The sequence below is a fragment of the Nomascus leucogenys genome, chromosome 10 (assembly GCF_006542625.1).
Source record: "Nomascus leucogenys isolate Asia chromosome 10, Asia_NLE_v1, whole genome shotgun sequence".
Taxonomy (NCBI): Eukaryota; Metazoa; Chordata; class Mammalia; order Primates; family Hylobatidae; genus Nomascus; species Nomascus leucogenys.
The window spans coordinates 53,394,152-53,420,501 of NC_044390.1; the positions used below are offsets into that span (position 1 = coordinate 53,394,152).

A 26,350-nucleotide genomic window follows, 5' to 3' on the forward strand; every position below is an offset into this window, starting at 1 on the left:
CCAGCCTGGGCATCCAGGCCCAGACGTACTTGCCTTCCTGCAGGGCAGCCGCACTGTATGCCTCGAAGTCCAGAGGTCCTGAGATGGGAGACGGAAACTCAACTGAGGGGCTGGGCACGGTAGCCCATGCCTGTAATCCCAGCACTTTGGGAGGCCAAGGCGGGCGGATCACCTGAGGTCAGGAGTTGGAGACCAGCCTGGCCACCATGGTGAAACCCTGTCTCTGCTAAAATTACAAAAAAGTTAGCCGGACATGGTGGCAGGCGCCTGTAATCCCAGCTACTCAGGAGGCTGAGGCAGGAGAATCGCTTGAACCCAGGAGGCGGAGGTTGCAGTGAGCCGAGACTGCACCGCTGCACTCCAGCCTGGGCGACAGAGTAAGACTCTGCCTCAAAAATATAAAAAAAAATTAGAAAAAAAAGAGAGAAAGAAACTAAATTGAGGGTGGGGAGACTGGGCTGGAAAGGGTAGTACACTTTTGGCCACAAAATGGCACCTGGATCTGAACTCAAGGTCCCTCAGGTTCCCAGACAAGAACCAGCCCCACATCACCAGGAGTGGGATGGACCAAGGGGCTGGTCTGGTTCCAGCAGGGCAGTGCCACCGTAGGGGGTGACATGAGCTACTTCTACATACTTCCAGCATTTGTGGCTGGAACTTGGGTTGGGTCGGGGGATGGACCATGCATCTGTGCAGTGGGCTGGGCTTTGAGTGACAGGATGAAGAGTGGGAACTCTCTCCCAAGAACAATGGGGAGCCATGGAAGGTGTGTGAGCAGGAGGACACAACAGATCTGGGGCCTGTGAAGGGCAAGAGTGGGGCCCCATGCAGGAAGGGGTGACCTGAGCCAGGGCTGAGCCAGAGAGACAGGAGGGAGAAAGAACAGATTTTGCTGGTTAACAAGACTTGAGGACATAAGTGTATACCAGCATTTAGTGAGTGCCTACTGTGTGCCTGACACACCCTTTGCCCTTTACCTGCATGAAATCACTGAATATTACAACATTATTAACATCCTCACTTTACAGATGAGGAAACTGAGGCTCAGAGAAGTCAAAGCACAGGTCCTAGGTCACGCAGCAAGTGATGAAGACTCAAGCCCGGGTCTCACTTTAAAACTTTTGCTCTTAACTCCTCCCCAGTCCTGCATCTGAGCATTCGCAAATTGTTCTTTTGCTCAACAACCCTCAATGGCTCCCCTAGGCCCTGGGGATGAAGTCTGAACAGCTGAGCCTGGCATTCAAGCCTCCTCTGGGATCTGGTTCAAAGAGATTTACACATAAGATCAGGCTGGAGAGCTGGACTTGTCAGCAGCCCACTCTTCCCATGAAGAAACCAAGGCCTGGTCATGCACAGTGGCTCATGCCTGTAATCCCAGCACTTTGGGAGGCTGAGGCAGGCGGATCACCTGAGGTCAAGAGTTCGAGACCAGCCTGGCCAACATGGTGAAACCTTGTCTCTATTAAAAATACAAAAAAAAAAAAAATTAGCTGGGCATGGTGGCACACGCCTGTAGTCCAAGCTACTCGGGGAGGCTGAGGCAGGAGAATCACTTGAACCCCGAGGCAGCAGTTGCAGTGAGCCGAGATTGCACCACTGCACTCCAGCCTGGGAGACATAGGGGGACTCCATCTCAAAAAAAAAAAACAAAAAAAAAACCAAGGCCCAGGGAGGTTCAGTTTCCTGCCTCTGGAGTCCTGCTCATTAACTGCAGCTGTGGCCCCAAAGTCCAACCCCCAATGGCTGCCCTGACTCACCTGGCTTCTCCCGGCCTGTGCCCTTACTCTCTGCAAACTTCCTGAGTAGCATCTCCACGCTGATGTTCTCGATGTTCTGCTTAAATTCCTCATGCACCTGTGCCAGGTGGGCAGGGTGTGTAACTGGTCAAGGCCCCTTTGCCCAGCAGTGACCCCAGCCTCATTCCTCACACCTGCCTGACTCACCTGCCCAATCTGCACGTGCGTGTCCTCCACCGAGTGAGCATAGGAGCCCAGCAGTGCCTTCATGTGCCTCAGGTGTGTCTCCTCCATGGCTTGGAAGCGCTGAAGCAGGAGGGGAGAGGCAGGTGGAAAGAAGGTCAAGGCCAAGAAGGAGTGGCCATGTGACTCAGCCTGACCAATCAGAACACCCTAAGCCCTTGGCTCAGTGATTGATTTGGGGAAGGGCCAATGAGAGTCTGCCCTAGGACTTTTGTTGAATCTACAGGAAAAGATATTTCCATTCCTGAGCCAATGCACTGATGGAATGTAAGTGGGGGTTGCTGGTGCCCAGTTTGATGCACACATGTGCATGCATGCACACACATGCACACACACACACACACACACACACACACACACACACACAAAGGGCATGTCTGCCTGGGAGTGATGTCCCCAGAGAGGAAAACAGACTTAAGAAGCATAAATGGTGGTCAGATGTGGTGTATCATGCCTATAATCCCAGCACTTTGGGAGGCCAAGGCGGGTGGATCATCTGAGGTCAGAAGTTCAAGACCGGTCTGGGCAACATGGTGAAACCCTGTTTCTACTAAAAATACAAAAATTAGCTGGGCGTGGTGGCACGTGCCTGTAATCCCAACTACTAGGGAGGCTGAAGCAGAAGAATCACTTGAGCCCAGGAGGCGGAGGTTGCGGTGAGCCAAGATCACGCCACTGCACTCCAGCCTGAGTGACAGAGAGACCCCATCTCAAAAAAAAAAGAAGCAGAAATGCACAATTTCCTGCCAGCACTATTTGAGCAAATGGATTCAGCTATGACTGAAACCTCCACAACTCAAAAATAAAACCTTTCAGTTCCCTGAGTTTGTCAGTTTTTTTAATTTTATTTTATTTTATTTTTATTTATTTTTTATTTTTTTGAGACGGAGTCTCGCTCTGTCACCCAGGCTGGAGTGCAGCGGCACAATCTCGGCTCACTGCAAGCTCCGCCTCCTGGGTTCTCGCCATTCTCCTGCCTCAGCCTCCCGAGCACCTGGGACTACAGGCGCCCACCACCACGCCCGGCTAATTTTTTTGTATTTTTAGTAGAGACGGGGTTTCACCATGTTAGCCAGGATGGTCTTGATCTCCTGACCTCGTGATCCACCCGCCTCGGCCTCCCAAAGTGCTGGGATTACAGTTGTGAGTCACCGTGCCCAGCCTTTTTCTTTTTTTCGTATACACCTGTCGGTTTGAATGAAGGTTTCTATCACGTGTAACTTGAAAAAAGTTCTGATTCCTAATCCTGAGTTTCCAATCTGCTTTTATTTGTTTATTTTATTTTTTCAAGACAGGGTTCCACTCTATCACCTAACCTGTAGTACAATGGCTCGATCTTGGCTCACTGCAACCTCTGCCTTCCGGTTCAAGTGATTCTCCCGCCTCAGCTTCCTGAGTAGCTGGGATTACAGGCACCTGCCACTACACCCGGCTAATTTTGTATTTTTAGTAGAGACAGGGTTTTGCCATGTTGGCCAGGCTGGTCTCAAACTCCTGAGCTCAGGTGATCCTCCTGCCTCGGCCTCCCAAAGTGCTGGGATGACAGTTGTGAGCCACTGCACCCTTCCTGGGATTTCTGCGGTCCATAACCTCCAGGGCAAAGGCATGTGTGGGTCTTAAAGGTACAGATGCCTGGTTCTTACCAGGGCTGAGTCCAGCATCTTCTGCTCAAAGTCAGCTCGGGCTGAGTTGTATTTTTCCACTGAGCGCCGCAGGCTCTCTGCTGCCTTCTTGGTTTTAGTCTCTGCCTACAAAGCACAGGGAGGAAACAGGGATGGGAGGGGGACACTCAGGGGGCTTCCCCCAGGTCCCATCACCTGGCAGGTGAACTCCTCCGGGTACCTAGGGTGCGATCACCCACAGGTTCCAGGACCGTCGCTCTGGGACGTGTTTCCACTCTCTGATCAGGCAGCCCCTCTGCCCCACAGCAAATTCCTCAGAACCCCCCGCTTTGAGCCCACCTTGTCCATCTCCTTCTGGCTGGTACTCTCCCTCCGCAGCCGCTCCTGGTCCATGCAACGGTTCAGGTAGTTCTCGCGGGACTTGGGTAGGAGCTGGCTGACGCCCGAGAGTACCTGCACAGCATCCAAGGTGCCCACCACTTCCTCCTTGCACTGTGGGGTAGGAGGGGATTTCATGGGTAGACTGTGAAATTCCTGACCTCCCAAACACTCCATGTGATGTCAGCTCCACAGTCTTTTTCTGTGTGTGTGTGTGTGTGTGTGTGTTTTGTTTTGGTTTTTTTTAGACAGAGTTTCGCTCTTGTTGTCCAGGCTGGAGTGCAGTGGTACAATCTCGGCTCACTGCAATCTCTGCTTCCCGGGTTCAAGCAATTCTCCTGCCTCAGCCTCCCAAGTAGCTGAGATTACAGGTGCCCACCATCACACCCGGATAATTTTTTGTATTTTTAGTAGAGATGGGGTTTCACCAAGTTGGCCAGGCTGGTCTCTAACTCCTGACCTCAGGTGATCTGCCCACCTTGGCCTCCCAAAGTGCTGGGATTACAGGCATGGGCCACCACGCCCGGCCTTCGTGTGTGTTTTTAACAGCAATGGGGTCTTGCTATGTTGCCCAGGCTGGTCTCGAACTCCTAGACTCAAGCAATCCACCTGCCTCAGCCTCCCAAAGTGTTGGGATTACAGGTGTGAGCCACCATGTCCGGCCTGTACATTTTTCATTTCAAAACATTTTTAACTTTTAAAAAAAGTACTATTTACACATGGTTCATATTTCAGAAAGTTGTAAGGGGTAAGCCAGGAAAAAGCCTCCCATATATGGGCCCTCCAGCCTATAAGTCCCCAATTATTACTGTGATACTTCTCTAGAAATAATCCGCATATGGATAAAGATGTTTGTTCTAACCCATGTTTTATGACAAACAGTGGTAGACTGTGTTGCTTAATTCACCGTTTTGTGTGTGCGTGTATGTGTGTGTGTTTGTGTGTGTGTGTGTTTTTTTAGACGGAGTCTTGCTCTTTCACCCAGGCTGGAGTGCAGTGGCACGACCTCAGCTCCCTGCAACCTCTGCCTCCTGGGTTCAAGCAACTCTCCTGCCTCAGCCTCCCAAGTAGCTGGGATTACAAGCACGCACCACCATGCCCGGCTAATTTTGTATTTTTAGTAGAGACAGGGTTTCACCATTTTGGCCAGGCTGGTCTTGAACTCCTGACTTCAAGTGATCTGCCCGCCTCGGCCTCCCGAAGTGCTGGGATTACAGACATAAGCCACTGTGCCCAGCCTTTTTTTTTTTGTTTTTTAAGAGATGGGGTCTCACTATGTTGCCCAAACTGGTCTCTAACTCTTAGGCTCAAGCAATTCTCACACCTCAGCTCAGCCTCCCAAGTAGCTGGGACTACAGGCGTGCACACCACACCTGGCCTGCTTTTACCACTTAAAAATTCACTCCTGGCCAGGCACAATGACCCATGCCTGTAATCCCAACATTTTGGAAGGCTGAGGCAGATATATTAGATGTTTGACCAGCCTGGGCAACACAGCAGGACCCCTTCTCTCTCTCTCTCTCTTTTTGTTGTTTTGTTGTTTTGTTTTGTTTTGTTTTGTTTTTGAGACAGAGTCTCACTCTGTTGCCCAGGCTGGAGTGCTGTGTCACAATCTCAACTCACTGCAACCTCCACCTCCCAGGCTCAGGTCATTCTCCTGTCTCAGCCTCCTGAGTAGCTGGGATTACAGGTGTGTGTGCCACCATGTCTAGCTAATTTTGTATTTTTAGTATAGACAGGGTTTCACCATGTTGGCCAGGCTGGTCTGGAACTCCTGACTTCAAGTGATACGCCCGCCTCAACTTCCCAAAGTGCTGGGATTACAGGCATGAGCCATTGCTCCTGGCTAGCAAGATCCCTTCTATACAAAAAATTTAAAAATTAGCAAAGCCAGGCGCGGTGGCTCACACCTGTAATCCCAACACTTTGGAAGGCTGAAGTGGGCAGATCACCTGAGGTCAGGAGTTCAAGACCAGCCTGGCCAACATGGTGAAACACTGTCTCTACTAAAAATACAAAAAATTAGCCAGGCGTGCACCAGCACGCCTGTAATCCCAATTACCTGGGAGGCTGAGGCAGGAGAATTGCTTGAACCCAGGAGATGGAGGTTGCAGTGAGCTGAGATCGTGCACACTGCACTCCAGCCTGGGCAACAGAGCAAGTCTCCATCTCAAAAAAACAAAACAAAACAAAAACAAAGTATTACCAACTCCCTTTTTAAACAAGAGTTAAAAACATGCAGATTTTGGAACTCTGTAAAGGCAATGCATCTATGATTCTACAATTCTAAGCTTTGGATATTGTGGAATTCTAAGAGTCTAAGACGGTTCTTCCAAGATTCTAGGTTTATAAGAGTGTAAAAATAGTAAATATGAATATCTATCTTCCAATGCTTTAAAACAGCTGTTGGCAAATATTTTCTGTAAAGGGACAGATAGTAAATGTGTTTGGCTTGATAGAAACATTTGACTCTGTAGCTGCAGTGCCAAACAGCCACAGATGACAGGCACATCAATGGGCATGGCTGTGTGCCAATAAAACTTTATTTACTGGCACTGATATGTGACTGTCATACAATTTTCACATGTGGTGAAATTTTATTTTTCTTTAGATTTTTTTCTAACCTTTTAATAATGTAAAAACCAGTGATAACCCATCTCTCTCTCTCTCTTTATTTATTTTTTTTTTTTGAGACAGAGTCTTTCTCTGTTGCCTAGGCTGGAGTGCAGTGGCATGATCATGGCTCACTGCAGCCTCGACCTCCCATGCTCAAGTGATCCTCCCACCTCAGCCTCTTGAGTAGCCGGGACTACCGGCATGTGCCACCATGCCTGAGTAGTTTTGGGTGTGTGTTTTTTTTTTTTTTTTTTTGGTAAAGATGGGGTCTCCCTATGTTGCCCAGGCTGGTCTCAAACTCCTGGAGGATCCTGGGCTCCAGCCATCCTCCCGCTCAGCCTCCCAAAGTGCTGGGATTATAGGCATGAGTCACTACACCAGGCCCAAACATTTTTTAAAAATTAGCCAGGCATGGTGGCGTGCACCTGTAGTCCCAGCTATTCTGTGGGGGCTGAGGCAGGAGGTTCGCTTGAGCCCAAGTGTTTGAGGCTGCAGGGAGCTCTGATCACGCCACTGCACGTGGGTGACAGAGTGAGACCCTGTCTCTTAAAAACAAACAAGCAAAAAAAAACCAAAAACCCTTCTTAGCTGTACAAACACTGGTGGGGGGTGGGCAGGATTTGGCCCATGGGCCACAGTGTGCTAACTCCTGGTCTGGAATTTTGCAAGTTTGAAATTCAACAATGCTCAGGTCCGTAAGACCCTGGGCTTGACGTTGTGGAATTAATGGAATTCTCGGAAGTGGACACCCGCAGGTTATAAGGCCCCAGAAGATCTGGGGTCCTGTGAGCTGTTGGTGTTTCACACCCACCCAGCCGCTGGGCGGCGCCCACGACACACACCTTCTTGTGGGTCTTGAGCTGTTCCTCGCCGTAGCGTAGGACGTCCTTGATGAGATCCTGTAATTTCCGTGTCAGTTCCAGGTGGCACAGCGCCAGCTTGTCCGAGGAGACGCGGAAGACCTCCCAAAGCGGGGCGAAGGTCCTGAGGGCAGGCAAGGTCACACCCAGGGTTTCTCAGGCTCACCCCACCCCGAGACAGCGCTGGCACTGGCTCAGGTATGTGCTGTACGCTGAGCCCTGCTAAACATGAATGAATACTAATTCATTTAATCTCCATGGCAGCTGTAAGAGGCGGGCCTGTGACAGATGGGGAAACTGAGGCATAGGGAGCTCTATAGCTCTTCCCAAGGCCCCTCAACAAATCAACATTAGAGCTGGAATTTAAACCCAGGCCCTGGTAATCCCAGCACTTTGGGAGGCCGAGTTGAGCAAGTCACTTGAGGTCAGGAGTTCCAGACCAGCCTGAGCAACATGGTGAAACCCCCGTCTGTACTTAAAATACAAAAATTAGCTGGGTGTGGCAGAAGAATCGCTTGAACCGGGGAGGCGGAGCTTGCAGTGAGCCGAGATCACACCACTGCACTCCAGCCTGGGTGACACAGGGAGACTCAATCTCAAAAAAAAAAAAAAAAAAAAAGGCTCACGCCTATAATCCCAGCACTTTGGGAGGCTGAGGCGAGCAGATCACAAGGTCAGGAGATTGACAGCATCCTGGCTAACATGGTGAAATCCCGTCTCTACTAAAAATACAAAAAATTAGCTGGGTGTGGTGGCAGACGCCTGTAGTCCTAGCTGCTCGGGAGGCTGAGGCAGGAGAATGGCGTGAACCCGGGAGGCGGAGCTTGCAGTGAGCCGAGATCACGCCACTGCACTCCAGCCTGGGCAACAGAGTGAGACTCTGTCTCAAAAAAAAAAAAAAAAAGAGTGTCTAAGACACCACATGCCCCAACCAAGTCAATTTGGCCTGCCCCACTCAGCAGAAGCCCCGTCCAGCCTCCCCCCACCTTCTCCTCCTGCTGCCTCCACTTCTGCCCTCCCCACAGAACTTTTGCCTCATAGCAGCCACAAAGAAAATTGCAAATGCCATCAGGGGACCACATTATGTGTTTTGTTTTTATTTTTGTTTTTTTTTTGAGGCAGGGTCTGGCTCTGTCACCCAGGCTGAAGTGCAGTGGTACAATCATGGCTCACTGCAGCCTCCATCTCCTGGGTTCAAGCCATCCTCCTGCCTCAGCCTCCTAAGTAGCTGGGACTGCAGGCACATGCCACCATGCCCGGCTAATTTTTGCAGTTTTAGTAGAGACAGGGGTTTCTCCTTGTTGCCCAGGCTGGTCTTGAACTTTTGGCCTCAAATGATCCTCCCACCTCAGCTTCCCAAAATGCCGGGATTAAAGGCTTGAGCCACCACACCCAGGCATAAGGTTCATGTAGAGTCATTTGTGTGTCAGGCCCCTGAGGCCTCGCCCTGCCATCTCCTCTCCTACTTCCTTTCCACGTTCCCCAAGCCCTGCAGCCACGCCAGCCTCCTCACTCTTCCTTAAACATGCCACGCCTGTCAACTCAGGGCCTTTGCACTGGCTGAGCCACTTGCCCGGGTCTCTGTCCCTCAGACATCCCCATGGCCAGCCCCTTTCTATTAAGGTCTCAGCTCAGGGAGGTCGGGCCCACCCAGAGAAAGCGCCAGATCTCTCACACTCCTATCTCATTCCCTTCCCAGCACTTTTTTTTTTCGAAACGGAGTTTTCGCTCTTATTGCCCAGGCTGGAGTGCAGTGGCACGATCTCAGCTCACTGCAACCTCTGCCTCCTGGGTTCAAGCGATTCTCCTGACTCAGCCTCCTGAGTAGCTGGGATTACAGGCACCCACCACCACACTCGACTAATTTTGTATTTTTAGTAGAGACGGGCTTTCACCATGTTGCACAGGCTGGTCTCGAACTCCTGACCTCAGGTGATCCGCCCACTTCAGCCTCCCAAAGTGCTGGGAGTACAGGCATGAGCCACCGCACCTGGCCCCCTTCCCAGCACTTTTTGCCTCAGAAAAAAAATGTTTTTGTTTGTATTTAACATCTCTCTTGTCACGCAACCCAGATGTACATTGCATGAAGGTGGCTGGGGTTTTATCTGTCTGGGTTGCTGCTGGTGCTTGGCACACAGAAGGCACTCAATAAATATTTGTGGAATGAATGAATGAGCTAGTGTGTGAATGAATGATATACGTCCCTCTATCCAATTAGCCCCATAATCGAGGTGGATGACACTCTATTCTACATGCCCCGAGTGTGAAGCGATGTCCACCAAGGAGGAGGCTCCCAATGTCCCCATGTTGGTGACCCCTACCCCACTCACCCCATGGGGGTCCCGTTGCTGGCCAGCTTGGAGAGTTTTGCCATCGCCTTCGAGTAGGTCTCCTCGATGGTGGCCCTGGGGAGGAGAATGAGGTAAAGATGGAGAAACTGCCCGGGTGCAGTGGCTCACGCCTGTAATCCCAGCGCTCTGGGAGGCCGAGGCGGACGGATCACCTGAGGTCAGGAGTTCAAGACCAGCCTGGCCAACTTGGTGAAACCCTGTCTCTACTAAAAATACAAAAATTAGCCAGGCGTGGTGGTGCATGCCTGTAATTCCCAGCTACTCGGGAAGTTGAGGCAGGAAAATCGCTTGAACCTACGAGGTGGAGGTTGCGGTGAGCTGAGATCGTGCCACTGCACTCCAGCCTGGGTGACACAGCAAGACTCCATCTCAAAAAAAAAAAAAAAAAGATGAAGAAGCTTTCAGACACCGTTGAGAGAGGCACTACTCCTCTGGGCCTCAGTTTCCCCATCTGAAACACCTTAGCAGTGACTTTCCATGATGGGGCGAATGACACAACCCTCTGAGGGATGTTTTGAAAATTCATAGAAGATTTTTTCTTACGTAATGTATTTTATTAACAACAGTAGTAGGCCAGGCATGGTGACTTATGCCTGTAATCCCAGCACTTTGGGAGGCCAGGCAGGAGGATCACTGGAACCCAGGGGTTCAAGACCACCCTGGGCAATATAATGAGACTCCTTCTCTACAAAAAAAACTTTTTTTTAAACTTAGATAGGTGTGGTGGTGCACGCCTGTAGTCCCAGCTACTCAGGATTCTGAGGTGGGAGGATCGCTTGGGCCCGGTATGTCGAGGCTGCAGTGAGGTATGATCAGATCACCCTGGGCAACAAAGTGAGACTCTGTCCTCTATCTCCAAAAAAAAAAAAGCAGGGTGCATTGGCTTACGCCTGTAATTCCAGCACTTTTGGAGGCTGAGGCGGACGGATCACCTGAAGTCAGGAGTTTGAGACCCGCCTGGCCAACATAGTGAAACCTCGTCTCTACTAAAAATATAAAAATTAGCCAGACGTGGTGGCAGGCACCTGTAGTCTCAGCTACTTGGGAGGCTGAGGCAGGAGAATCGCTGGAACCCGGGAGGCAGAGGTTACAGTGAGCCGAGACTGCGCCATTGCACTCCAGCCTGGGCAACAAAAGCGAAACTCTGTTTAAAAAAAAACAAAAAACGTCAGATGTGGTGGTATATGCCTATAGTCCCAGCTACTCGGGAGCTGAGGTAGGAGGATCCCTTGAACTCAGGAGTTCGAGGCTGCAGTGAGCTATGATTGGGTCACTGCACTCTAGCCTGGGGAACAAAGCGAGATCTTGTCTCCAAAAAAAAAATTCCCACCGTGAGTAGGTTATATCATCCTCTTTGGAGGAGGGGAGCTTTCGAAATCAGGTGATTGTTGTTTAAAAGGAGATATGGGCCTGACCGGGTTGAGAATCCGTCATTTCCAGGATTTTCGAGCCCCTCTGGTTCCTGGAATCCCCAGGGTTCTAGCCCCTGACCATGCAGGGAGTAGCCATGAGGTGGGCGTGACTACAGTATGGTGGGCGTGGCCTCTGGTGGATGTGGCTTGGGGACCTCACCTCTCCCGGATGAAGTCCGCCAGCTCCTTGGTGGAGATGGGCCCCTGCTTCACGCTGTGGTACAGGACCTCAAAGCCATGATTTTTCTCGCCCTGCAGGGGATGGGAGTAGAGACTGAGAAAGGATGGCGAGGACATCATAGTTGCTTAGCAACGGGGGCGTGGCCAAGGAGCAGAAGTCCATCCCCTTGGCTGTAGGGACTCGTTCAGGCCTGAGCGAATCAGCTTGCTGCATTTCCCCTGGGCCATAGGGATTGTCTATGGACCTTAAATTTGTCCAATCAGAGAGAAGCCTGGGATTTTCTTTTTGTCCCGTAGTTGCTGGGGGGGGAATCTCATTTGTTCCATGTCTTTGTCTCCTTCTGTCTTTGTGTCTCTGTCTTTCTCTCTGTTTTTCTCAGTCTCTCTACCTGTTTCTGTCTCAGTCTCCTCCCCTTTTCTCTTTGTGTCTTTCCATAAATGAGGAATTATGTGGCTACAGGGGATACTGCAAGTCAAATGGAAACCGCGAACCTTAGAAAGAAGCTGACCCAGAGGGCTTTTGTATTTAAAAAAAAAAAAAAAAAAAAAAATGTGTTGAGCTGGGCGCGGTGGCTCACGCCTTAATCTCAGCACTTTGGGAAGCCAAGGTGGGTGGTTCACTTGAGGTCAGGAGTTCGAGACCAGCCTGGCCAACATGGCAAAACCCCGTCTCTACTAAAAATACAAAAATTAGCCAGGCGTGGTGGTGCGTGCCTGTAATCCCAGCTACTTGGGAGACTGAGGCAGGAGGATTGCTTGAGCCCAGGAGGCAGAGGCTGCAGTGAGCTGAGATCCTGCCACTGCACTCCAGCCTAGGTATCAGAGCAAGACTGTCTCAAAATGAATGAATGAATGAATGAATGTAATAAAAATAAAAATAAATTGGAATAGGTCACGCCTGTAATCCTAACACCTTGGGAGGCTGAGGCAGGCGGATCATGAGGTCAGGAGTTTGAGATCAGCCTGGCCAACATGGTGAAACCCTGTCTCTACTAAAAATACAAAAATTAGCCAGGCATGGTGGCGCAGCCCTGTAATCCCAGCTACTTGGGAGGCCGAGGCAGGAGAATTGCTTGAACGCGGGAGGCAGAGGTTGCAGTGAGCCGAGATCGCGCCATTGCACTCCAGCTCTGGGTGACAGAGTAAGACTCTGTCTCGTGGCGGGGGTGGGGGGGTGGGGGGAAGTGTGTATATATATATATGCATGAAAAGAAGTCAAATTGTCTCTCTTTGCAACATGAACTTATGTATAGGAAGGCCTAAACACGCCACCACAAAACTCCTAGAACTGATAAACAAATTCAGTTAAGTTGCAAAATACAAATATCAACATATGAAAATCAGTAGCGTTTCTATACACCATTAATACAATAGCTGAAAAGAAATCAAGAAAGTGATCCCATTTACAATAGCTACAAAAAAGTGTGTTAAATCGAGTTGCTGGATCAAACCAACCCTGAAAGCCATATTCCCCCATAATCATTCGATCTTATAAGCCAATACAGTCCCCGTTGCTTAAGTCACTGTAGTTGTGTTTTCTGTTCTTGTCAACATGGAAATTCCCTCTATGAGAACCCAAAGTAGGGTCCAGGTTTGAGTTCTCTCCCAGGACCCAGCAAAGCCCAGCACAGAATGAGAGATAGAAAGGGCATTTGAGTTTGTTGAATAAATGAACAAATGATTCTGCTGTTACCTGCTAGTGCCAGTGGGAACTGAGCATTTCTACCCTGGTGCCTGAGAATGCCTTGCACAAAATCTCTTTACTCCAATTTCTGGGGTTGTCATGGTCGGGGAGGCCAGGGCTGCACTGTGTGACCCCGGCAAGTCACTGCCTCTCGCTGAGCTTTTAGCAGCTCCTCATTAAGATGGGGCAGGGAGGTTAGGCGCAGTGGCTCATGCCTGTAATCCCAGCACTTTGGGAGGCTGAGGCAGGCAGATCACTTGAGGTCTTGAGTTCGAGACCAGCCTGGCCAACATGGTGAAACCCTGTCTTTACTAAAAATGCAAATTAGCCAAGCACGGTGGCAGGTGCCTGTAATCCCAGCTACTGAGGAGGCTGAGGCAGGAGAATCACTTGAACGCGGGAGGCGGAGGTTGCAATGAGCCAAAATCATGTCACTACACTACAGCCTGGGAGACATCCGCCTCTTACATGGGGATGATACAAGCAGCAAGATAATCCATGTCAATGCTCCCCAAAGCCCCAAAGGCCACTCTAGCTTTTGCTAATTCGTGACATTAGTTATTAATAGTTAGCATTTGTTTTAAATTTGCCTATGTTTCTTCCCCAAAGACATTTATGTAAAAGGGCAACTTTTTCTGCCAATCTCAATGGAAAATTAGGACCCTTTGCCGCATGAAAGGAGTAGGATAAAATGAGGCAACAACTATATCTTAATGCCAGCCAGATTCTGTCATCTGGGAAAGGCATCATGCCTGAACACTACTAAGCTGTCTATTAAAAATGGTAATCAGGCCGGACGCGGTGGCTCACACCTGTAGTCCCAGCACTTTGAGAAGCTGAGGCAAGCAGATTATCTGAGGTCAGGAGTTTGAGACCAGACTGGCCAACATGGTGAAACCCCATCTCTACTAAAAATACAAAAATTAGCCAGACGTGATGGCAGGCGCCTGTAGTCCCAAGTACTGGGGAGGCTGAGGCAGGAGAACCGCTTGACGCAGGGAGGCAGAGGTTGCAGTGGGCCAGAGGTTGCAGTGAGCCGAGATCCTGCCACTGCACTCCAGCCTGGCTAACAGAGCTAGACTCTGTCTCAGAAAAAAAAAAAAGAGGTAATCAGCTGGGGTCTGAGGGAACTAGGGACATTTTAGCACCAAATCAGGTCTTGTAATAACACTGGAAGAGAAGGCTTGTGGAGGGATCTGATGCCATTTAAGTCCCAACACACATCAGTGAAGCCATCCCTCTGGCAGCATTTGGCCGGTTTTCCATAAATGGTAGTTTCCTGTGCCCTCCTCCAACCTGCTGGGTTCACCCTCCCAGGTACCTGGAAGCTTGAAAGTTACATATATTTTTCTATGTTTGAGACAGGGTCTCGCTCTGTCTCCCCAGCTGGAGTGCAGCGGCACAATCATGGCTCACTGCAGCCTCAAATTCCTGGGCTCAAGAGATCCTCCCACCCCAGCCTCCCAAGTAGCTGGGACCACAGGCATGTGACACCATGCCCGGCTAATTTTTTTTATTTTTAGTAGAGACAGGGCCTTACTATGTTGCCAAGGTTGGTCTCGAACTCCTGGACTCAAGCAATCCTCCAGTCTCAGCCTCCCAAAGTGCTGGGATTACAGGCGTGAGCCACCACACTTGGCCAGAAGCTTGAAGGTTAAAGCCAGAAGTCACTGCTAGATAACGTTTTCTGCTGCATCAATGGAGAAACTGAAGCCAAGACTGGGGCAGACCCAGGTCAGCCTCAAGCCCAAATCTCCCAATGGTCACACTTCATTCTAGAATCATCGATGGGTCCCTATCGCCCACCAGATGCTTAAGTCCAAGTCCATGGCCCGGAATTGCCGCTCCAGCCTCATCTCCTAGCTTCTTCCTAGTCTCATCCACAAAACCGCAAAGAGCAAAGACAGGCAGTGCCTTTCCATCACCACATTTTGTCCAGGCTATTCCCGCCATGAGCTCTCCAGCTTGCATGTCCTTCCACCCATTCACATCCTTCCACTTCCCAAGGATCATTGCCACCTGCTCTAGAAACTTCCCTAACCCTGCTCAACCCCCTCCCCACTTCACTGTTGCTCTCTCCAGCTCGCCAGGAATATATTTTCTCTTTTTTTTTTTGAGACGGAGTCTCACTCTGTCGCCCAGGCTGGAGTGCAGTGATGAGATCTTGGCTCACTGCAAGCTCTGCCTCCCAGGTTCACACCATTCTCCTGCCTCAGCCTCCTGAATAGCTGGGACTACAGGTACCCGCCATCATGCCTGGCTAAGTTTTTGTATTTTTAATAGAGACGGGGTTTCACCGTGTTAGTCAGGATGGTCTCGATCTCCTGACCTTGTGATCTGCCTGCCTCGGCCTCCCAAAGTGCTGGGATTACAGGTGTGAGCCACTGCACCTGGCTTTTTTTTTTTTTTTTTTTTTTTTTGAGACTGGGTCTTGCTCTGTCATCCAGGCTGGAGTCCAGTGGTATGATCTTGGCTCACTGAAACCTCTGCCTCCCAGGCTCAAGGGATCCTCCCACCTCAGCCTCCCAAGTAGCTGGGACCACAGGTGCGCACCACCACACCCAGGTAATTTTTTGTATTTTTAGTAGAGACAGGGTCTTGCTATGTTGCCCAGGCTGGTCTCAAAGTCCTGGGCTCAGGCGATCCGCCATCTGAGCCTCTCAAAGTGTTTGGATTACAGATGTGAGCTACCGTGCTCTGCCTATATTTTCTCTCTTCTTGTGTTTGGAATTGTACTTTCAAAGTTCAAGTGTCCAATCTCCTTATACGCACAGGGTCACTTTGGGTTGGTGACTTCGTCTCTCTGGCCTCAGTTTCCTTCCTTATGTGACAAGTGGGGACAACAACAGCACCCAACTCCCAAGGGTCTTGCTGGGATGAGGCTGGCACAGTGCTGGCCCCAGGAGATCCTCGGGTGAGGCTGCACCAGGCACCACCGCCCAGGCCAGCATCTGGGTCTGACTCAGAGCCAACTGCTGGCCCGTTTCCCAGACCTGGCAAACCCCCAGCGGCGTCTGCCTCCCTTGGACTAGGCTGGCAGCCGAGGGTCCTAGGAGGGGCTGTCTCAGGTCTGTCTCTCCCACCAGAACTTCTAGACTTCAGACTTGCCTCTGTGCCAGCCAAAGTGTGGTCTTTTTTTTTTTTTTTTTTTTAAGACGGAATCTCACTCCATTGCCCAGGCTGGAGTGCAGTGGCACGATCTCACTGCAACTTCCACCTCCCAGGTTCAAGCGATTCTCCTGCCTTAGCCTCTCGAGTAGCTGGAACTACAGGCTCACGCTACTATGCCCGGCTAATTTTTGTATTTTTAGTAGAGATGGGGTTTTGTCATGTTGGCCAAGCTGTTCTCCAACTCCTGACCTCAGGTGATCCACTTCCCTCGGCCTCCCAAAATGCTGGGATTACAGGCATGAGCCACTGCGCCCGGCCAAGAGTGTGGTCTTTGTAACAGCTTGTTTATGTCCCTCTCCTGCTCACACTTCCCCCATGGCTCCCTAGTACACTTCATGCTTCGGCCCTGCCCTGGCGCGATGAGACTGGGGCATCCCTGTCTGGCTTAATCTCCGCTGATGAGAGCCTCCTTTGAGCCATCAGGGCCCCAGCATCACCCAGCAAAGAACCAGGCTTCTGTGGCGGCTTCAATACTAGCAACTGATGACAGATGTCACAGGAGGCCTCCCTGAGTCTGGGGGTGTGTGGGGTGTATGGGTTGGGAGTGGCGGTGCAGGAATTTCATCCCTTTTTCCCAGATGGGGAAACAGAGGTTCAGGCAGGCAAAGTCATTTGCTCAAGGGCTTCCAGCAGAGTCAATTCGAATCCTGAACTCAAAGCTCTTAACCATTCTCTACCAGGATATCTTTGGGTGGGGTGGGGAAGTCGGGGGCGGTTTCTATTTTCTCTTTGCTGATCTGAATTTTCTGCAGCGAGCCTGCACGCCTCACGCAATTAAAAAGGATTTAAAATAAATGTAGGTGCCACTGTCAGGGTTTCAAAATGCAGGTGACTTTTGATCCTCAAAACAGTCACCTCCATTACACAGCAGTACTAACAGGAGCTCAGAAATGGGTAGCCCCTCACTGGGGTCACACAGCCTTTCAGGGGCAAATCGGGGAGTCTGACCTTTGGAGAGAGGGCAGAGGTCACACCTCTGCAGGTGGCAAGGGAGTGCGGCCCCTTTAAGAAAGCAAGTGCTTTCAAGAGGAGCCCCAGCTGGGGAGGGAGCAAGGGCAGGAGTGGGGCTTGTTGCCAGGGGCAACCAGTCGCCTAGCAACAGGCTTCCTCACTGCAAGCTCAGGGCTTGCAACTGGGGAAGGGGCTTTCGGACCTGGTCCTTCCCTGACTCCTGGGCCCTCCCCGTTCACCCATCCTCTGTGGCACCCTGTTAGCCTGGCTCTGCAGGAGGAGTCCCTGTTCCCTGAACTTGCCACTCAATGTCACATCTCTGGTCTTTTGCCCAGGCTTTCTCACAGCAAACACGATTCTGTGTCCTGGTTCCCACTCTAGGACCCCCAAGGCTGGGTTCAGCCCTGGTCCTGCAGGGCTGAAGGTGTCTAAGCTGGCTCTGGGTCCCCCAGACTGGGGACTCCTCCCTTGGGGCTGGGGCTGGGATGGATTCTCTTGGAGGCCCCAGCATCTCCTAGAGCTGGCAGGGGATGAGGTCACAGTGGCAGGGAGAGAGGAAATGAATGAATGAAAACAACTCTGTCTTACTCAGCAGCCCTTGGGCTACAGTAGGTGATCTCCAGCCTGGACAGTGGAGGGGTGCACAGGCCATGAGAGGCCAGGTCAGGAAAACCCCCCAATTCTCCAGGATGGGAAGGGGGTGGAAATTCCCTGGCTGGAATGACCCTGGGTCCTGGAAGTTCAGTTCGGCCCTGGGTTTGAGCACTGACTCTGCACGTTTTCATGGGGCAACTTCAGGTTGCCCAGATGTTCCCACTCTGGGCCTTGGTCTCCCTATGACTTGCCCAAGGTTGTAAGGCCTGTGAGGTCTGGGGTGGGTGTGGATTCAAACCCAGCCTGACTCTTCTCACTTTAACTTCCATCCCTTGCAGACCCTCTACCTGTCCAAGGCTCTACCCACAACTCACCCAGTCCCCCCATCTCCATAAAAGTCCCCACAGCCCTGCCAGCATCTCCCGCCAAAATAAGAGTGGGTCTTACCCAAAAATGCTCCCCAAAATACGACATCCTGATGGTCTCTGTGGAGACCCCTGCAGGCCCCGTCCAGTGCCTGTGTGAAGAGAGAGGCAAGTTTGAGCTACAGAGTCATTGCCAGTGTGGGCTTAGTGGGGGGAAAGTCCCTCCCTGTAGAGGAAGCAGAGAAAGGATGAAGGAGGAACTGAAAGCTCCAATGCTAAGAGCATGCCAGGACCCCTGAGATAATTCAGCCCCAGTGCTGGTCCCAAGTAGCTCCAGTAGAGGGGAACAGAACAAGACACAGATGCCCCCAATTCCACAGAGTCAGAACTGGACTAGGTGGAGGGACAAGAGCTGAGGGAGTCTAGATTGGAGGAGGGGGCATGGAATGTGGGGTTTTTAGGTATGTACAAGAGTTCATAGCAGTGGGTAGGAGCAGTGCTGGATGACCCCTAACCTTGACAGGAAAGCTCTGATCCACTTCACAGATGGGAAAACTGAGCCCTCCCCTCCCCAAGAGGGGAAGCCACTTGCCAAGATCACACAGCTAGGAAGGGACAGTAGATTTGCACTCTGGACTGGCTGAGCCGAGACCTGAGCTCTCAGCTCCACTCCAGGCGGCTCCTGCAGGAAAAGGGTTTGAAGAGAAATAGATGTCGAGGCTGTGATCAGCCATATGGGGGTTGGGGTCCCTGAAGTGTCCCTGAGGGTCCCTTGGGGTCTTCTGAATTCCTCTAGGACAGTCCCCACCTTTTGCACCCTCCTGGGAGTCAGAGCTCACTCCTCACTGTGATGACCCAGCTGGCAGTGCTGCCCCCACGAGTCCCAACCCTGCCCTCAAAAGCCAGTGTTCACCTGGTGTCTGAGTCACTGTCCAGCTCTGTGCCTCAGTTTCCCCATCTGCAAAATAAAAAGGAATGCTTAGAAGAGATCTTGCCGGGGAGCCCCAGGTGTCTCTGCACAAGAGGCTGGGTCAGGCCGCCCGGCAGGGGATGGACAGGCAGTGTCCTTGGCATGTTCTAGAGGCCAGGCTTGTCACTGGAGCCTGCAGGCCTCATGCATAATTCATGACCCCACAGGCAGCTTGGTAGCATCTGGGAACCTGGGAGGCACAGTGGCAGGAGTGACAGGGACCTGCGACCACAGGATGGGGAAGCTCCCAGGGCCTCCCTGGGAAAGGACTGAGCAAGACCTTGGGCAAGGCTGCCCCTCTCTGCGCCTCAGTTTGCCTAATCTTGAAAGTTAGTTTAGGCTAGGAGTGGTGGCTCACGCCTGTAATCCCAGCACTTTGGGGGACTGAGGCGGGCAGATCACTTGAGGTCAGGAGTTTGAGACCAGCCTGGCCAAAGTGGTGAAACCCTGTCTCTACTAAAAATACAAAAATTAGCCAGGTGTGACGGCGGGCACCTGTAATCCCAGCTAGTCGGGAGGCTGTGACAGGAGAATCGCTTGAACCCGGGAGGCGGAGGTTGCAGTGAGCTGAGATGGCGCCACTGCACTCCAGCCTGGGCGACAGAGTAAGACCCTGTCTCAAAAAAAAAAAGAAAGAAAGAAAGTTAGTTTAATTGGACCCATTATCATTGAGCCTCCAACCCCGGGACTTCTGTGAGTCACCCAAGACCTCCCACTTGCTCACCCAGACTAGAACAATGTCAGGGTACCTGAGGTGATTCAGCCCCGGGCCTGGCCCTGCAGGAGTCCCCAGTCTAGAGAGACAGAGCTGGACACAGATATCCCCGTCCTGCATGGTCAGGGCTGGGCCAGATGAAGGGACAAGGTCCAAGAGAGGCTAGACTAAAGGAGGGCTCATGGGAGTTGGGGTTTTAAAGCATGAATAGGAGTTCACTGGGCAAGGAATTATTTGTTTCAACAAACATTCCCAACCCTGCACTAGTTAATGACAGGGCCCCTGAAAAACTTCAGTCCCCACTGCAGCCCCTTAGGAAACCTAGTTTGGTGGCAGGGGTAGGGTGGTGAGCATGCTACATTGACATCCCGAGGGGAAAAGCCCTAAATTTCTGTATCATTTCTTAGCTTCTGTCCATGACCAGGACCCTAAGCATCTCCAAATCTCTTAGAGCTGTGCTGACTGGCATGGGAACCACTAGCCCCATGTGGTGACTTAATTTTTTTTTTTTTTCGGAGACAGGGTCTCGCTCTGTTGCCCAGGCTGGAGTGCAGTGGTGCAATCATAGCTCACTGCAGCCTCGACCTCCCAGGCTCAAAGGAGCCTTGAATAGCAGCCTCCTGAGTAGCTGAGACTACAGGTTAACACCTGAATACTTTTTGTATTAAGTTTTTTAAATTTTTTAATTTTTTAATTTTTTTTGGAGACAGGGTCTTGCTCTGTCACCCAGGCTGGAGTGTGCAGTGGCACGATCACAGCTCATGGCAGCCTCGACTTCCCAGGCTCAAGTGATCATCCCGTCTCAGCCACCTGAGTAGCTGGGACTACATGCCCAATTAATTAAAAATAATTTTTTTTTTTTTTTATAAAGACTAGGTCTCACTAGTGTGGCCCAGGCTAGTCTCGAACTCCTGAGCTCAAGCCATCCTCCTGCCTGGGACCCCCAAAGTGCTGGGATTACAGCCATGAGCCACAACCCCTGGCCTTAATTTTTGTATTAATTTTTGTATTAATGTTAAACCAAGTAAAATGAAATACAATTGGCTGGGCGCAGTGGCTCATGCCTGTAATCCCAGCACTTTGGGAGGCTGAGGTGGGTGGATCACTTGAGGTCAGGAGTTCGAGACCAGCCTGGCCAACATGGTGAAACCTCATCTCTACCAAAAACTACAAAAATCAGCAGGGCGTGGTGGCACACACCTGTAGTCCCAGCTACTTGGGAGGATGAGGCAGGAGAATCGCTTGAACACGGGAGGCAGAGGTTGTAGTGAGCCGAGATTGCCCCACTGCACTCTAACCTGGTTGAAAGAGTGAAACTCTGTCTTAAAAAAAATAATAATTGAATAAATAAATACATAGATACATACAATTATATGTCCAGCTCCTCAGCTGTGCCAGCCTCTCTTCCAAGGCTCAGTAGCTACAAGGGGCTGGTGGCTGCTGTATGGGATGGCACAGATGAGAAAGTCCTACGGCCAACATTGTTCTAGAAGATCCCAGGAACCAAGGAGCCCAAGTTCCCCAGAAACCAAGAATCTCACTACTGTTTTTACAGTTTCAATTAGGTTGCCTCACCCCACCTCTGGCAGACAGATACACACGGAGCACCAGTATGTGTGCGACCCTGTACCCAACTATTCACACGTATCTGCTTATCCAGTCTTCATGCCATGTCCTCAGAGGCAACCCCAACTTTATGAGGGAAACCGAGGCACAGAGAGATCAGTCATTAGTCCCGGCTGACTGTGATTTTGCCCCTGGTCTGTCTGCCAATGACCTCCTGTTTGAAACCATCATGCGTGGCTCTCTGGGTTTCCAAGCCCCCCCTGCTGCCCCCCTAACCCAAACCACCACTCACAGCTGGAGTAGGGGACGGGGGGCACGGCAATGGGTGGCCCCGTGCAGGCTTTGGCCAGCCCAGGAAGTGACACTTGCTACTTCTCCTGAAACCCAGGCTCCGGGCAGGGGGGCCTCCCCTCTGTTCCTGAGGGGGGCCAAGGAGAGATGATGGGTATCTACTGGCCAGGGCTCAAACTCACCGGACAGGGTAGCGAGTGGGATGGGGCCCCTGTCTGATGGGGCAGGCGCCAGGAGACAGCCACGAGGCCACTTCCGTCAGCACCAAGTTGGAGGCTTGTGTGCATGGCGGGGGGGGGGACAGGAAGCTCACCCCGCCCCGCCTACCATCCAACCGCCACCTTTCCTCCCCCGCCCGATCAGCACCCGTGGGACCTCCCTGGAACCACGTAGGCCATGGGTGAGTAAACAACAGGCGCTTGAACCTGGAGCCCCCCAGCCTGAACCTGGAGCTGTTCTTACCAAACAAATATTAATCATGGCAATTGGGAAATAACTGAGCACCAACCCTGGCCCAGGCATCCAACATCTCGCCATTCCGTGGTGGGCCGATACCCGCTTCACAGACTGGGCAAACTGAGGCTCAGAGAGGGAAATGCGCTCAGAAAGGGGAAGACATGGCCAGGCGCGGTGGCTCACACCTGTAATCCCAGCACTTTGGGAGGCCGAGGTGGGCGGATCACGAGGTCAAGAGATCGAGACTATCCTGGCCAACACGGTGAAACCCCATCTCTACTAAAAATACAAAAATTAGCTGGGCGTGGTGGCCCATGCCTGTAGTCCCAGCTACTCGGGAGGCTGAGGCAGGAGAATCACTTGAATCCGGGAGGCAGAGGTTGCAGTAAGCCAGGCGTTGCAGTGAGCCGAGATCGCGCCACTGCACTCCAGCCTGGTGACAGAGCGAGACTCCATCTCAAAAAAAAAAAAAGAAAGAAAGAAATGGGAAGACATTTTTGTATTCATGAGCCCTTTCCTTCACTACAAAAGAAATTTAAAATTATATTTTAGGTGGTAGCTGATGCCTGGAATCCCAGCACTTTGGGAGGCCGAGGCAGGTGGATCGCTTGAGCCCAGGAGTTCGAGAACAGCCTGGGCTACGTGGTGAAACCCCATCTCTACTAAAAATACAAAAGTTAGCTGGGTGGGGTGGTATATGCCTGTAATCCCAGCTACTTGGGAGGCCGAGGCAGGAGAATCGCTTGAACCCGGGAGATGGAGGTTGCAGTGAGTGGAGATCGAGCCACAGCACTCCAGCCTGGGCGACAGAGAAAGACTGTCTCAAAAACAAAACAAAACAAAACTATATTTTACAACTACATTGACATAAAGACAAAAATATTAATATTATACACAAAAATGTTTCCTTCAACCCAAAAGTTCATTTTTTTTCCCTTCGGATTTTAAAAGAAGTGAAAACATCAACCTAGGGACCCCTAAAAGCACTGTGAGCCTGAGACATTGGGCATTTTGGATCTGATGGAGAAGTCAGCCCTGCTAGAACCCAAGTCTCCCAGCCTGTACAGCACCAGCGCAAAGCCCAGAGATGGCCGGAGATTTGCCCAAGGTCACACAGCACATTGCCAGCTGACTCAGAGGTCCCCATCCTGCCTTCCCAGCACCAAGTCTTGCAAACCTGGCGCTGAGACATGTGAGCAGCCCCAGAACAGATAAAACAAAGCAGGAACCACATCAGCAACAAAGGCAAGACCCGAGCTCCCATCCTGGGAATCGAGTGGTGCCTGGCTGGGTGGCCGGAGCCACTGACGTCTTGCCTGGTGACCTTGGGCCACTCCTGACCTTCCAGGATCTGGCTTCCAGGATCCTGGGAAACAGGATCTCACATTTCCCTCTCTCTTGGACCCCAGTGTATGTACAGTAAGGCCAGTAGCAAGGGTTTTCTCATCCTTCCCACGGACCAGTCACTTGGTTCAAGCAGGTACCATGCTGTTTCAATGACCCACTATGTCATGTCTCTCCTCTTGGCCTCGCCACCTGGGCTGCGATCATTTAGACAATCTGGCTTGATTCTCACCACCGCACCTCAAGGCAGTGTCTTATCTCAACCAGCACCACGATGGGGAAACTGAGGCACACGCACCAGGTCACACAGTGACTTGGGCCGCCAAGTGGGAATCTGAGCCGGGGATTCTCAGGAATTTTCTGTCCTCCCCATGGGTCCCCTCCCTCTTCCTCAGTTCATTTGGCAAACATCTATTGAATGCCTACTGTGTACCTAACTTTCCCGGGTGCTGGAGCCTCCTCCTGGTCAGCTGTAACCCGATTTAAAGAACACTAATACTGTCATTAATATTATAATAATCATGTCTGTATTTACAGAGCTTCCTCCTCCCACAGACTCCTCCAATCTTCCCAGAGGAATTCAGCCCATTTCACAGAAGAACAAACCAAGGCACCAAGGGAAAAACACACACACAGGTAGAGGCAAATTCAAACCTGGGGGTGTCAGACTCCCAGTCCCGTGCCCACCGCTGGGAGGGTGCTCCAAGGGACAGGGGATGAGTTGGCCTGGCAACTCCTACCCCCTCCTGCCCAGGACCTCGCCCGAGAACAGGTTCGCCCCTGGCGTGGGTGATGGTATGTGGGTCAGGGTGTGCCCTAGGTGGCCCCACTGGTGAGAGCAGGGCAGCGATGCCCCGTCCCAGCCACTGCAGCTTGGTCCTATGTTTTACTCCCTGCCCCCATGCCCTCAGCCCCAATATCAAGAGTGTCATCATCAATCCATTTTGCAGTGCAGTAAACTGAGATTGAGAGGATAGCAAGGCACTGTGGGAGGGTCTCCAAACCCAATGCTGTCTTGACCCCAAACCACCCACGTGTTAAGCAAAAGAGTGAATCACCATTGGACAAAATGTGGGCTGGGTGAGTTCAGAATCTGTAAAATGCAGGGTCTGAAGCTCCCAACCTCAATTTTCAAAAGAGGAAACCGAGGTTCAGAAAGGTGCTGTCACCTGCCCAAGGTCACCAGTGAAGCAGGTCCATTCCACACTGCCTCCTGGTCCCCAGTGTGGCTGGGGCAGGTGACTCGGGGGATAAAAGGCAGATGGAGGGGCCCCCCACCCCCCAAGCCTCCTCCGCACCCCACTCGCAGCCAGCCTCTGGCAAGATCCTAATTTACCTCGATTTATTTTAATCCCCAGGAACAGATGCTAGCTGTACACCCCGCCCCTCAGTAAAAGAGGGACCCCCCCCAAGTCCAGGCTCCAGGCCCTTCAAGGCCTGGCCTGGATGAACCGTGCCAGGCAGGGGGCCCCACACTGACCTCCTCCCAAAATTCCAACCTTGGGGTCCCCACAGAAGATGCCAGTGAAACGCCCCCCACCCCATCCTTCAGGTCGGGGACTGGGATGAGGCAGGTTAGAGGAGGGGCCAGGTGACCCCCCAGCTCCTCCAGCCACCAGGCCTGGATAGGGGTTCACAGTGGAGGAAAAGGGAAGTCTCGGTCCCCGGTGGTCTGCAGGCCGGAGCTGGGAAGAGGGAATTTGGGGGTGGTCCCCATCTCAGCCACCGCCCGGGGTTCCAGGCTGAAAGGGGAGCGGCGCCCTCATCTTTGCAGCCCCAGAACCCAGACCTAGGCTTAGAATAAAAGAATTTGGGGAGGGGTCTCGCGTCGTCGCCGCCCCCGTGCACGCTCGGTTCTAGGCCAGGAGACGGGGGATTTGGGGAGCGGTCCCCATTTCCGCCTGCGGACCCCCAGTTACCACTTGGGGGGGAAGCCGGGGCGCCCACCGCATAGCCCCCACCTCCTGCTCTCCATCCCTCGCGTCCCGCCGCGTCTTTGCCCTCCGCAGCCGCCGGGGCTGCAGGGCACGGTGCGCGTGGGAGGCTGCGCGGGCCAGGGTGTCCCGGGGGTTCCAGGGGGCAACACTCACCTCCTGAGCTCGGGCCAAGCCCCGCGCTCGCCGCCACCTGCGGCTTGGTCGCTGACACCCGAGCCCGCCCCGCCCCTCCCTCCGCGGATGCGGCGCGGCTGCCGGCGGGCTCCGCCCCCGGGGCGTGGCCCAGAAAGTCCCCACCCCCCCCGCGACGGCGCCAGGAGGCAGGGCGGGCGCTGATCCCGCGCGGTCCCCCATTGGGCTATTTAGGCGGCCAGCTCCGCCAGCCCAGCGCGCTGATTGGTCCAGCCGAAGACCAGGCTCCTCTTTATATTCCCCCCACTTACACCACCCGCAGTCTATTTGCATAATTTAAAGAAACAGGCGCCACTCTTTCGCCCTGAGACTCAGTGGTAAGGGGTAAGGAGAGACCAACGTTTATTGAGCACCCAGGCAGGGCTCATTTGATGACCCCCCACAAGCCTGTAACCGGGACATTATTGGTCTTTATTTTACAAATGGGAAATCTGAGGCTCAGAGAGGGCAAGGTCTTGCTTGGAGGCCACACAGCAAGTCTGCAGCCAGCCTAGGGCAGCCCCGCGATCCGGCCTCTTGCAGAGGACGTCATCCCCTCATATGCCATATGACAGTTCTTTTTTGGAGCTCGAACTCGATCGCTTGAGGTTAGGAGTTCAAGACCAGCCTGGCCAACATGGTGAAACCCTGTCTCTACTAAAAATACAAAAATTAGCTGGGCATGGTGGCAGGCGCCTGTAATCTCAGCTACTTGGGAGGCTGAGGCAGAAGAATCA

The 26,350-nt window shown here is 52.1% G+C and overlaps 1 protein-coding gene across 5 annotated transcripts in view; it reads right to left on the reverse strand.

Annotated features, from left to right (window-relative positions):
• FCHO1 (FCH and mu domain containing endocytic adaptor 1) overlaps positions 1 to 25,693 on the reverse strand; it is a 39,702-nt gene extending 14,009 nt beyond the window's left edge. For 2 of the 5 annotated variants that reach the window (XM_030820456.1, XM_030820451.1), the window contains exons 1-12: positions 25,596 to 25,693; positions 19,077 to 19,121; positions 18,756 to 18,845; positions 18,246 to 18,315; positions 11,379 to 11,470; positions 9,786 to 9,860; positions 7,438 to 7,579; positions 3,941 to 4,093; positions 3,623 to 3,727; positions 1,944 to 2,042; positions 1,758 to 1,854; positions 34 to 78 (exon numbers count right to left, since the gene is read on the reverse strand). In XM_030820456.1, the coding sequence (XP_030676316.1) occupies positions 34 to 78; positions 1,758 to 1,854; positions 1,944 to 2,042; positions 3,623 to 3,727; positions 3,941 to 4,093; positions 7,438 to 7,579; positions 9,786 to 9,860; positions 11,379 to 11,470; positions 18,246 to 18,272 (835 nt within the window). In that variant the 5' untranslated portion in view covers positions 18,273 to 18,315; positions 18,756 to 18,845; positions 19,077 to 19,121; positions 25,596 to 25,693. Of the gene's footprint in view, positions 1 to 33; positions 79 to 1,757; positions 1,855 to 1,943; positions 2,043 to 3,622; positions 3,728 to 3,940; positions 4,094 to 7,437; positions 7,580 to 9,785; positions 9,861 to 11,378; positions 11,471 to 18,245; positions 18,316 to 18,678; positions 18,846 to 19,076; positions 19,122 to 25,595 lie in introns of all 5 variants that reach the window. The other 3 variants (XM_030820453.1, XM_030820452.1, XM_030820455.1) reach the window with 3 other exon arrangements.
• Positions 25,694 to 26,350: the final 657 nt, after the last annotated feature.